Here is a 13,013-nt window from a genome sequence, read left to right on the forward strand (position 1 = left end):
CATATGTTTTAGGTCTCTTTCTCTTCATATCAGCGAGTATAAATGGTCTCATTTAGTTAATTGGCTTCTATTGTAGTGTTTCTTTCTATTCCACAGTGTCATTATAGTGAAGCACAGCCAACCCTTTTCAATATTGGCTGTCATGCCTCAGCTGCTCGACACTTATATTAACTCCATGATGGTGGCCTGCCTGTCTCCCAGGAGTCACATTCTTCTGGAGTTATTCAGCACTAACCACATATGAAATGGCAATGCTTACTGCCGGAACAGATGACTCTCATATTGCCCTGTGAATAATATATTGAGCTCTGACCTGTAACCTCCACCTCCATGCCGTGGATCATCTGAATTGGTAGCTAGTTTGGACATTCAGTCGCTCGGATTCAGATAAAGACTTTGCAATGATTGATAAAGCCGACACCTCGCTGACACCCAAACACATCTCTTTCGCATGAACCCTGCTACGCTCATCCTCCAATCAAAACCGTCCGAGTTGGTAGGGATCATCAAAGTGCCTCCATCAGTGCTTTGAGTGCTGTGACTCCATCCAGACTAAGAATAAACCCTTTAACTTTAAATACCATTTACTGTACACAGCAGGTTGACCTGTGTGTGGCCGGCTGGGTCTCAGGGGGGCAACATGTTTTGTGACCATTGTGGATGCACGATTTAAAGAATAAAATGGTCGTGTTTTTTGTAAATATGTTCAATATAAGATGAGGCTTAGCCACTGTGGACCTTTTCTGTAGAAGAAAACTAACAGAAATAAGACAAATTGCATACAAAACGACCAAAAGATATACAGAACATTGAGACAAATATAATATTTTTGTTTTTTTTAGGTTACCTGGATTAGTCACTGACACTGAACAACACTTTACTCGAAGCATAATTTACGTTAACCTTCTGATTAGGACTAACCCTAAAGCTAAATATTTGTCCACAGAATCTAGTGTACCTTTCTTGTTCTATATTTCTCTCTCTATCCTATCTCGTATCGTGTTTATTTTCTCCCAGGTGTTAAAACCACATCAGGCATCACGCTACTTCCTCTGTTCCTCTCACGGACCAGAGATTCTCCGTCTGTAAATGTCCTAGACCGTAAGGGAACATATTGTGTGCAGCCATCCGTAGCTAATCATCTACTTTCAGAGTGGGTCTTTTGGGGATAATACAGCTCTCTTTTCTGATGCACACATTCTGAGCTGCATGGAGGACAGTCATCAGTGTGTGTGTGTGTGTGTGTGTGTGTGTGTGTGTGTGTGTGTGTGTGTGTGTGTGTGTGTGTGTGTGTGTGTGTGTGTGTGAGTGTGTGTGTATGTGTGTGTGTCTTTGTGTACATATCAGCTGGAAGCTACAACTTTGCACCAAAGGGGTGATGTAATGGAAGCGACTATCAGCGGCCTACTGCTTTGATAAGAGGGAGTTCGCTGCAGGTCAAACTCAACACCCGAAATAATAGTAATGAGAAATTCATACTTGAAAATAATGCCAACAGTGGTGGATCAAACCAAGGGTTGGGAGGGTAACTACTAATACAAGAGATACTAGATATCAATAAGATGTTTTTCACTGGAGTGTAATATGTAAGATAACAGAACAATGTGACCTTAGAATAGAAGAAACAAACATATTTAGGATCAACAATGATGTTATTGATAGGAAATGTCTGCCTTTCATTCAGCATATTCAGCCTATACACCAGGGGTGTCAAACTCAAGGCCCGGGGGCCAAATCCGGCCCGCGACTTCATTTAATGTGGCCCGCAAGAGCTTTCAAAGAATATAATACGTTTATTATACGGTTACATGCCACTTTACTACATATAAGTATGTTGCCCATAAACTACATGTCCCACAATGCATCTTGTTTTGTGACATGCGCACTGAAGAGACTTGCAATTATTTGCCCTGGACTTCTGCTTTCAAACGTAGTTAGTTATTACCCTATCTATAATAATCCAATTCAGAGGCAATAATATAATACATTATTTTATATATATATTATATATTTATATATATGTATATTTATATAGTTACAACCGGCCCTTTGAGTGCAACCATAATGCTAATGTGGCCCGTGATGAAATTGAGTTTGACACCCCTGCTCTACACCAACAATGTTTAAATAAAATCTGAGCTGACAAGAAATGCTCCGTTTTAGTTTAAATGCCAACATTGTACTTGGAATATTGGTCCTTTAACGACAGCAGAAATATCTTACTTTAACATTTTTATTTAAATCAGTGAGATGTTATGGTGATTTATATATCTCTGGATAGTCACATAATAGGGATTCTGTCTGGGGTCTGTGGGGGGAAAGGTGGCGGTAATGTTTTATTGAAATGGGTATTTCGGTAGTCAACAAAGACACCTGCTGTTCAGCACCAGAAACATACATGTTGGTAAGAAATTGGAATATGAAATTTTTTCGTGAGGTTTAAACTGGGGTCAAAATGACAGGTACATGTGAGGATACAGCAGGTTTAATACACACAGTTAAGCTCACACACACTATGTTATGAACATATAGGTTCAGCTAATGAATTAAAAACAGAACAAAGAACCAAAGAAGGTGAGAAACATAAGGCAGATTCAGGCAGTAGGCGTATAGATGCACACTTAAAGAATTACAGAACAGTACAGCTTGTGATTTTCAGAAACAGCTGTACTCTCTTTTCAGGCAGTAGTTACCGTCATTATGTCGTTGCACTTTTTGACAAACGAAGAGCCGACCTATCAGTTCTCTCTCTCTCTCTCTCTCTCTCTCTCTCTCTCTCTCTCTCTCTCTCTCTCTCTCTCTCTCTCTCTCTCTCTCTGCAAATTGCTCTCATCTTCTCTTTTGCTCACTTGTCCCATCCCATCAATTCTCCCCCCTAGCCTCTCTGCAACTCTTCCTTCGTGGCTCTGTCCTCTCATTGCTACTATGCTTACCCATACATCCATCCATCTCCTCCCCCCTCCTCCCTCCTCCTCCCTCTGTCTCCCTCTGTCTCCCTGTATGTACGGCAGACACTTCTCTCCTGATAAGCTCCCTGTCTTCAGAGCCTGTCAGCTGTGTCACTTCCTCCTCCTCCAAACTCCTCAGAGAAACTCATTAAGGACCCCAGGACTGGAGCTCAACCCTCTGCAGTGTGTGTGTGTGTGTGTGTGTGTGTGTGTGTGTGTGTGTGTGTGTGTGTGTGTGTGTGTGTGTGTGTGTGTGTGTGTGTGTGTGTGTGTGTGTGTGTGTGTGTGTGTGTGTGTGTGTGTGTGTGTGTGTGTGTGTGTGTGTGTGTGTGTGTGTGTGTGTGTGTGTGTGTGTGTGTGTGTGTGTGTGTGTGTGTGTGCTTGACAGTGTTCTTGTTTCATCATAACTGCCCTCAAACTTACTTGGAAGACTCAATGTGTTCAGTCTAATTCAGTGTAGTGAATATAGGCCACACATGCCTTTATTTTTTGCTACGCTTGATTTTTGCAACAAAAGAAGCAACTTACCCTAACTGCTCAGAATGTTGATGCCAATATAATTAATAAGCATTACAAAGGACATTATGCTTGAATTAGTGTCTCTACTTTAAAGAGTCCTCTCCTGCTGATGTTCAGGTGTATATCAGTATGTAGTGTCTCTACTTTAAAGAGTCCTCTCCTGCTGATGTCCAGGTGTATATCAGTATGTAGTGTCTCTACTTTAAAGAGTCCTCTCCTGCTGATGTTCAGGTGTATATCAGTATGTAGTGTCTCTACTTTAAAGAGTCCTCTCCTGCTGATGTTCAGGTGTATATCAGTATGTAGTGTCTCTACTTTAAAGAGTCCTCTCCTGCTGATGTTCAGGTGTATATCCGTATGTAGTGTCTCTACTTTAAAGAGTCCTCTCCTGCTGATGTTCAGGTGTATATCAGTATGTAGTGTCTCTACTTTAAAGAGTCCTGTCCTGCTGATGTTCAGGTGTATATCGGTATGTAGTGTCTCTACTTTAAAGAGTCCTCTCCTGCTGATGTTCAGGTGTATATCGGTATGTAGTGTCTCTACTTTAAAGAGTCCTCTCCTGCTGATGTTCAGGTGTATATCAGTATGTAGTGTCTCTACCTTAAAGAGTCCTCTCCTGCTGATGTACAGGTGTATATCAGTAGTTAGTGTCTCTACTTTAAAGAGTCCTCTCCTGCTGATGTTCAGGTGTATATCAGTATGTAGTGTCTCTACTTTAAAGAGTCCTCTCCTGCTGATGTCCAGGTGTATATCAGTATGTAGTGTCTCTACTTTAAAGAGTCCTCTCCTGCTGATGTTCAGGTGTATATCAGTATGTAGTGTCTCTACTTTAAAGAGTCCTCTCCTAATGATGTTCAGGTGTATATCAGTATGTAGTGTCTCTACTTTAAAGAGTCCTCTCCTGCTGATGTTCAGGTGTATATCAGTATGTAGTGTCTCTACTTTAAAGAGTCCTCTCCTGCTGATGTTCAGGTGTATATCGGTATGTAGTGTCTCTACTTTAAAGAGTCCTCTCCTGCTGATGTTCAGGTGTATATCGGTATGTAGTGTCTCTACTTTAAAGCGTCCTCTCCTGCTGATGTTCAGGTGTATATCGGTATGTAGTGTCTCTACTTTAAAGAGTCCTCTCCTGCTGATGTTCAGGTGTATATCGGTATGTAGTGTCTCTACTTTAAAGAGTCCTCTCCTGCTGATGTTCAGGTGTATATCGGTATGTAGTGTCTCTACTTTAAAGAGTCCTCTCCTGCTGATGTTCAGGTGTATATCGGTATGTAGTGTCTCTACTTTAAAGAGTCCTCTCCTGCTGATGTTCAGGTGTATATCAGTATGTAGTGTCTCTACCTTAAAGAGTCCTCTCCTGCTGATGTACAGGTGTATATCAGTATGTAGTGTCTCTACTTTAAAGAGTCCTCTCCTGCTGATGTTCAGGTGTATATCAGAATGTAGTGTCTCTACTTTAAAGAGTCCTCTCCTGCTGATATGCAGTTGTATATCAGTAGTTAGTGTCTCTACTTTAAAGAGTCCTCTCCTGCTGATGTTCAGGTTCATATCAGTATGTAGTGTCTCTACTTTAAAGAGTCCTCTCCTGCTGATATTCAGGTGTATATCAGTAGTTAGTGTCTCTACTTTAAAGAGTCCTCTCCTGCTGATATTCAGGTGTATATCAGTAGTTAGTGTCTCTACTTTAAAGAGTCCTCTCCTGCTGATGTTCAGGTGTATATCAGTGTGTAGTGTCTCTACTTTAAAGAGTTCTCTCCTGCTGATATTCAGGTGTATATCAGGATGTAGTGTCTCTACTTTAAAGAGTCCTCTCCTGTTGATGTTCAGGTGTATATCAGTATGTAGTGTCTCTACTTTAAAGAGTTCTCTCCTGCTGATATTCAGGTGTATATCAGGATGTAGTGTCTCTACTTTAAAGAGTCCTCTCCTGCTGATGTTCAGGTTCATATCAGCATGTCGTGTCTCTACTGTGACATGTCTCCATGCTTTAATGTTCAAAAAGCACTTTATTTGTGCTGCAGCACATCTCTTCACCCTCTGTCTGAAACCAGAGCCCAGGCTGCTCTGATTGGTTAGCTGTTCGGCTCTGTTGTGATTGGTATACTGTTTGGGGATGTGGGTGCAAAGGGTAACAAAGGACTTTACGTTGAAGTAAATGGGATTTATTGTTTTACGTGTGGTGTTGAATTGATTATCAAGAATCGTGGTATTGACTATAGTATTGTTCAACAGCATTTCTGGTACTGTGTGTTGTTGTTGTTGTTGTTGTTGTTGTTGTTGTCTTTGTAACGCCTGTTTTTGAAAGTTATTCATGAATGTATTATACTAGTGTCAAAAATCCTGCCTATCATCATATCTGTCTTTCAGTCCACTTATCATACCCTCTTACTTGCGCCACATAGTCCACTTTACAGGACATACACTGACTGTTTTACAATGCAACTAAAGTATTCAACTCACAGGTTGTTGGAGGTGAACAGAACTCACATCTCAATCTCTGGAAAAGAAAGTATATCCCTGAAGTATATCCTAATGTAAGCCAGACTTCATCCAAACTATCAGGAAAACAGCAAATCTGAAAGTCAACTTAGTGTCACTTCCGTCACTTTACTAACAGGATAAACCCATAGGAGTTGTTAGCCCGCCAAATAAATGCTCAGAACAATTTCACACCCTTTGACAAAGAGACAAGCTCTGCAGGTGACGAGCAATTAGGCAACTTCACTGCCGCCATGCTTTCATATAGCATTTGATCTACCTGCCTGTGTGTCACTTCAGCTGTCACGACACACATTTGCTGCTAATTCCTCTCTTGTTAGAACTTCACTTACTTCCTGTGTTCCCCCTCGTCCCATCTGTGTCTCCCTCATCAGACGTTACCCAGACTCTCCGACAACTTTAAACGTGATAAGTAACTTCTCCCTGTGTGTCTCTCTCTTAGATGTATATCCAAACCACCACCCTGACCATCTCTCTCAGCCTGTCTGCCTCAGTGTCTCTGGGGATGCTCTACATGCCCAAAGTCTACATCATCCTCTTCCACCCCGAGCAGAACGTACCCAAACGGAAACGCAGCTTTAAGGTGAGCTGAAATACTCTTTACATTTTGACAGATGTTATATAAGTCAAATGTGGAATCAAACAAAAGGATGCCAAGCCACACTGGACAAAATGCTGCTCGAAAACAAGTAAAAAACTAATTTGAGCTTTTAATGAGTAAAAAATATGTCAATAGAAAAAGTGGAAATGTGCTTGGTCAGATTCGTTGACACACGATGGGATGTTTAGAAGAATCAGATCTTGTAATTAGCTGGGAAAAGTTATTTTGATTTTTGTTTTTACAAGAATCAGGAAATGGTGTGTTAACCCAGGGGTTCCCAAACGTTGCCATGCCAAGGACCCCATATAGCAGTATCCTCTGGCGGGGACCCCCCCCGTTACAATTTTTAAATGATGTGTCCAAGTGCCTCCCGATGGAACATGCCGTACGTTGCCACTACATTTGGGGCCTTCTGCCTGATCGAAGCTGTCACTCCGCTTTCTTTGCCTGTCATAGCCCCACTGCCCCATCTGAACACACACCCACACCACGAGACCAGTCAAGTCCGTTTGAGATGATGTACTCATCTAAAACTTGGAACATGTCTCTTCATGTGGTCCTACCTTCCAGTGCTTTGCAAAATAATATTTTCTCAACAAAGTTGTCTTCTGAAATAAGTCTGATGTATGCAAGCAATTCTGCGACATTTGCTAAATGTAAAAAAAAAAACTTTAAAAAATAACAAAAATCCCGTTTCCCTCAAACTTTGCATGACCCCCCTGGTGCCCCTTGGCGGCCCCCTAGGGGGTCGGGGCCCCCACTTTGAAAAACACTGTGTTAAGCAACAAATGCTCAAAAGTGTTCTGATTAGTTGGTGATTTTGCAATAAAAATGGAAACAAAAACAATTCTGAAATCAAAATAAGATGCTATGTCTAAAACCAGGGCCCTATATCTCACTGAATTGTTACTTCTTAAGTTATTAGCTCTTATATCAGGTGTAAAGACATATTCTGACTAGATATTAGACAAATATACATGGCAAGATGTTAAGTTGTTGTGGTAGTCTGAACTTCCTGTTAGGGTGGATTTAAAAAAAGTACATTTTCAAATATATTTCAAAAAGTCAATCAGTTTTGTAACATAATGTAAAAGAACTGGGCCAAAAAAAGAGGACACTTGTGATACAGCAATCAAACACAGAGTCAATGTCAGAAAGTGCTTTACAGTATGCACCCAAACTCAAAAATCATTGAAGAAAAATCTAATTTAGCCGGGTCGCTAACCGATTTACGGCTAGATATTAGACAAATATACTTGGCAAGATTTCAAGTTTTTGTGGTAGTCTTCACTTCCTGTTAATGGATGTCTGAACGATGCAGGCCATTGTGACAGCTGCCACCATGACGGGGAAGCTGGGCCAGAAGGGAGGAGACCGGCCCAACGGAGAGGTGAAGACGGAGCTCTGTGAGAGCATGGAGACCAACAGTGAGTAAGAGAACACGGACGTTTTATACCTACACATATAAAATATTTCAAAAAGATATATCATCAGACCCGCTGAAATCCACCGGAAAAAAACTGGAACGTTGACTTTAACTAACGGTATTAAGTCAACACATGTTACATCATTGTACTAGGTTAGTTAAAAGCAATAATATTAAGTTGAACCTAATATTCAAATTTCATATTATTGCATTGAACCCACCTAATACAATAATGTGTCATTTGTTGACATAATACATTGTGTTAGAGTCAGTGTTTTCAGTACAGTTACAGTTTCAATACATTTGAAGGGACTAAATATAACAATACAAATAAAGCATACATGTACTCAAACAGACACATTCAGTGGTAGAAAGTAACATTTACTCAAGTACTGTATTTAAGTACAATATTGAAGTACTACTTGAGTATTTGTGCTTGTACATATACAAACTGCTGTGCAATAACAGTGCTTGTGTACAACTCACATCATTATAAGTCTACTCTTTTCTTTTTGCCTTTTAGCTATACCTTTGCTTCTGTAATGCGTAGATTTACCTGCTGCGATACAAATATAGAAATAAATACATATTTCCATTTAATGCTACTTTATACTACTAGTAGATTTGATTGGAGCAATTGGGAAAAGGAAATAATGTTGTTTGACATCATTACTTTCCAGAACAAGGCACACAAAAGTAAAATGGTCAAATATATTTAAAAAAAGCAATGATTTTTGTAACATAATGTAAAAGAACTGGGCAAAAAAAAGAGGAAACTGGTGGTGCAGCAATGAAACACAAAGTCAATATCAGAAAGTGTTTAACAGTATTCACCCAAAGTCAAAAATCGAAGTTTAATTCCGACTTACGGCTCGACTCTTCTTCAGAAACGAGTCTCCTGCTTTCTGCCTGTGCCATGTTCATTGTGCCAATAATACTTTAATCAGATTTTGAATGCAGTACTTTTACTTTACTTTGAGTATTTTAACATGAATATATTGTGACTTTCACTCGAATAAAGCATCCGAGTACTTCTCCCACTACATAAACAAGAACATCACCCCTGCTTGTGTGCATCTATGCTCAGATGTACAGCCTGCATGAAGTCTGAGTTTGACTTAAAAAAAAAGTTCACGCCTTCATTTTCTGCATGACGAAACAGCTGCAACAGCGACAGATTTCAAATAACAGTGTTTCCCCGGGTTTTGACAGTGAAGCATTTACTTCAAAGCTCCACTCTGTGTTGGGCTGCTTCTCCTGTGTCAGCAATCTGCAGATGAAATGTCGGGAGTGCATGTGAATGTGCACGTGTGCCTCAGTGCGTGAGTCTCCATCAAATGCTTTGCTGTTTCTGTCAATAGCCATGTGTGCTTCATACATGCGTCGCTATGAACACGTGTACATGTCAGCATGGCTGTGCATGTGTTTCTTTGCAGCTCGTGAACACTGCATGCAAGAGTGTAATGATTTTCAGACCTGCATTTTCCCGTCAGCACTTTATTAACATCATTGAAGGAAGCGAGTCACAGTTCATTCATAAAGCCAATACTTCTCCCTACATCAGGGGTGTCAAACTCAAGGCCCGGGGGCCAAATCCGGCCCGCGACTTCATTTAATGTGGCCCGCAAGAGCTTTCAAAGAATATAATACGTTTATTATACGGTTACATGCCACTTTACTACATGTAAGTATGTTGCCCATAAACTACATGTCCCACAATGCATCTTGTTTTGTGACATTCGCACTGAAGAGACTTGCAATTATTTGCCCTGGACTTCTGCTTTCAAACGTAGTTAGTTATTACCCTATCTATAATAATCCAATTCAGAGGCAATAATATAATACATTATTTTATATATATATTATATATTTATATATATGTATATTTATATAGTTACAACCGGCCCTTTGAGTGCAACCATAATGCTAATGTGGCCCGTGATGAAATTGAGTTTGACACCCCTGCCCTACATGCTTAACTTTACAGAGAAATTGCAAATGAATGCCATATGGTCAAAGCAACATTATATATTTTTCCTACGGGTATGAGTAGAACGTTTAAGAGTCTCTACTTTTTGTGGTACCTGACATTTGCTTAAGAGTAGTCTTCAGAACATATCATGACAAGTTTTGGGCAATTTTCAAGGCTGCACCACACATTTCTTACATATTTATTTTTCATCAAGGCAAGCCAAGGCGAGTTTATTTATATAGCACCTTTCAACACAAGGCAATTCAAGGTGCTTTACAAAAATGAAAGACATTCAGACAAAGGTATTTAAAAACAGTAAAAGAAACATTAAATGAAAAAATACATGAATAAAAAGTCCACGAATAAAAGGTTACAGTGCATTTTAAGATATGAATAGTTCACACAGAAGTTCCACTTTACTGATGAACACAACGGCTTCGTTTCAATTAAGAGCAAGGACCTTTTTCCCATTATTCCAGCAGTGTGATGGCGGAAAAACCTGAGTGAAAGAAAGTGATATATACTGAACAAAAATATAAACGCAACACTTTTGTTTTTGCTCCCATTTTTCATGAGATGAACTCAAAGATCTAAAACATTTTCTATATTCACAAAAGAATCATTTCTCTCAAATATTGTTCACAAATCTGAAAAAATCTGTGATAGTGAGCACTTCTCCTTTGCCGAGATAATCCATCCCACCTCACAGGTGTGGCGTATCAAGATGCTGATTAGACAGCATGATTATTGCACAGGTGTGCCTTAGGCTGGCCACAATAAAAGGCCACTCTGAAATGTTCAGTTTTTCTTTATTGGGGGGGTCTGGGGGGGTCCGAAAACCAGTCAGTATCTGGCGTGAGGGGTAGGGGTAGGGTTAGGGTAATGTTGTGAATCGAGTGGCCTGTGTTCGTCGTCCATAACATACGCCTGCCCATCAATCAATCAATGTTTATTTATATAGCCCAATATCACAAATGTTACATTTGTCTCAGTGGTCTTCACAGTGTGTACAGAATATCAGTATGACAATACGCCCATACCATAACCCCACCAGCACCATGGGCCACTCGATTCATAACATTACCCTAACCCTACCCCTACCCCTCACACCAGATACTGACTGGTTTTCGGACCCCCCCTGACCCCCCCAATAAAGCAAAACTGAACATTTCAGAGAGGCCTTTTATTGTGGCCAGCCTAAGGCACACCTGTGCAATAAGCATGCTGACTAATCAGCATCTTGATATGCCACACCTGTGAGGTGGGATCGATTATCTCGGCAAAGGAGAAGTGCTCACTATCACATATTTTTTTTCAGATTTGTGAACAATATTTGAGAGAAATGGTTATTTTGGGTATATAGAAAATGTTTTGATCTTTGAGTTCATCTCGTGAAAAATGGGAGCAAAAACAAAAGTGTTGGGTTTATATTTTTGTTCAGTGTAAAATGGGTTGTATGAAAGCAGCAGAGTATAACAAAGGTGCAGTTAGAAGCCTGACTTTGCGACAAAAACATTGACATTTACCACGGATCGCTTGAGGGGACACAGGACGTAATGGGTTTGACAAAAAGCCCCGACTACTCAGGTGAATGTGAAACTGTTTTGTGACCATATGTAGCCAAATCTGCTCTCAACTGCTCCTTCTTCTCTCCTTTTCCCCCTTCCACACATCCAATCTGTCACTTCTCTTTCATTCTCTTTCCCCCCCTGATTCGCCCCATCTCCGCTCCATCGTCCACCCTTTTCAAATTCACGCAGCTTCATCAACTAAGACGACATATGTCAGCTACAGCAATCATGCCATTTGAAGGGACCACAGAGGATATGACGAAAAGGGATTGGACAAGGAGAAGGGGGCGTGTCCCGAGGCAGCGCCAAGAAGGAGCCGTGGTTCTTGGCCGGAGAACTGACGGACAGATTGAGCGCCCAATGGAATCCAAGCATGAGACATTTTGTATTGTTCCGCATCAATCCACAGAGAGGTGGGACCACAAAAAACAGCCAGTCAGTGTGCCTGCTTTCTCGCGGCTCACAGCTCATTGGTCCTACCATGAACGTACCTGTTCTGAAAAAAAAAGAAAAAATATATGCCATACCATAGGACACTGTGGTGGACAGAGTAACTATTAAAACGTACACAAAAAAAATCATAAAAATCAAAAAAGAAAAAAACTCAGACCATGTAGACATTATATCTAAAAGGGCAGGCTGGGAGAGAGATTTAACAGATTCCATTTTAAAAGATATTTAAAAAGAGAAATGTAAGAGAAAAATCTATGAGACTCAAACATGTTTGTTGTTATTCTCTACTTGTAAGTATTTTTGTGGTTGTGACGATTTTTTCATTCTTGTCTCACCGTTGTCCGATGGATCGCCCTTGCATAATGAGATGAGTGTGTTTCCTCCTGCTGTCTTGGCTAACCGGGTTGTAGCCTTGGGTTGTGAACCTGTAAAATGCCATGGTTGAAGCATGCCAGTTTTTTTATACAAAAAGGAGATTTATTTATAATAAAGGAATGTTTTTGCAAATGTGTAGAATGGTGGTCGTTTGTACATTTGTAACTTTCAGGATGATTCTTTTGAAGGTTGGTTTTTAAGGTCTTGAATGAGAAATGAATGGATGTCACCATGACTCCATAATAAATTAGTAGCACACCAGGTTAGTGATATGTAGGATAAGAAACTGTTTAGCAAGCATGCTAACAGCAGATTACTGTGGGCTTTTCATTGTTTCCCCTCATGCTTAGTGAAATATTCCGCTACTTTGACCCAGACTGAGATATCTTTACAACTGTTGGACAGATTCCTTTGTACATGTGTACAGACATTGATGATCTCCAGAGGATGAACCCTAAGGGCGTTGGTTATTCCCTGACTTTTCTTTCAGTGTCACCATATTGTTAGCGTTTTATGTAACTGGGACTGTTAGGGTTAACACATTAATGTTTGTGAATCATCTGTTAACCTTAAAGGTGGAGTAGGTCATTTTGGAGAAACCAGCTCGAGTGTGCTAGAATTTGAAAATACACAGCCGGAAAAAATCCTT

At 40.3% G+C, this 13,013-nt stretch overlaps 1 protein-coding gene across 2 annotated transcripts in view; it reads left to right on the top strand.

Annotated features, from left to right (window-relative positions):
• The window catches only part of grm8a (glutamate receptor, metabotropic 8a), a 331,157-nt gene extending 318,661 nt beyond the window's left edge, over positions 1 to 12,496 (top strand). The window contains exons 13-15 of one of the 2 annotated variants that reach the window (XM_034075075.2): positions 6,409 to 6,549; positions 7,889 to 7,994; positions 11,726 to 12,496. In XM_034075075.2, coding sequence (XP_033930966.1) covers positions 6,409 to 6,549; positions 7,889 to 7,994; positions 11,726 to 11,775 — 297 coding nt within the window. In that variant the 3' untranslated portion in view covers positions 11,776 to 12,496. Of the gene's footprint in view, positions 1 to 6,408; positions 6,550 to 7,888; positions 7,999 to 11,725 lie in introns of both variants that reach the window. The other variant, XM_034075077.1, reaches the window with a different exon arrangement.
• The last annotated feature ends 517 nt before the right edge of the window (positions 12,497 to 13,013 follow it).

Source organism: Pseudochaenichthys georgianus, chromosome 23 (genome assembly GCF_902827115.2).
Source record: "Pseudochaenichthys georgianus chromosome 23, fPseGeo1.2, whole genome shotgun sequence".
Taxonomy (NCBI): domain Eukaryota; kingdom Metazoa; phylum Chordata; class Actinopteri; order Perciformes; family Channichthyidae; genus Pseudochaenichthys; species Pseudochaenichthys georgianus.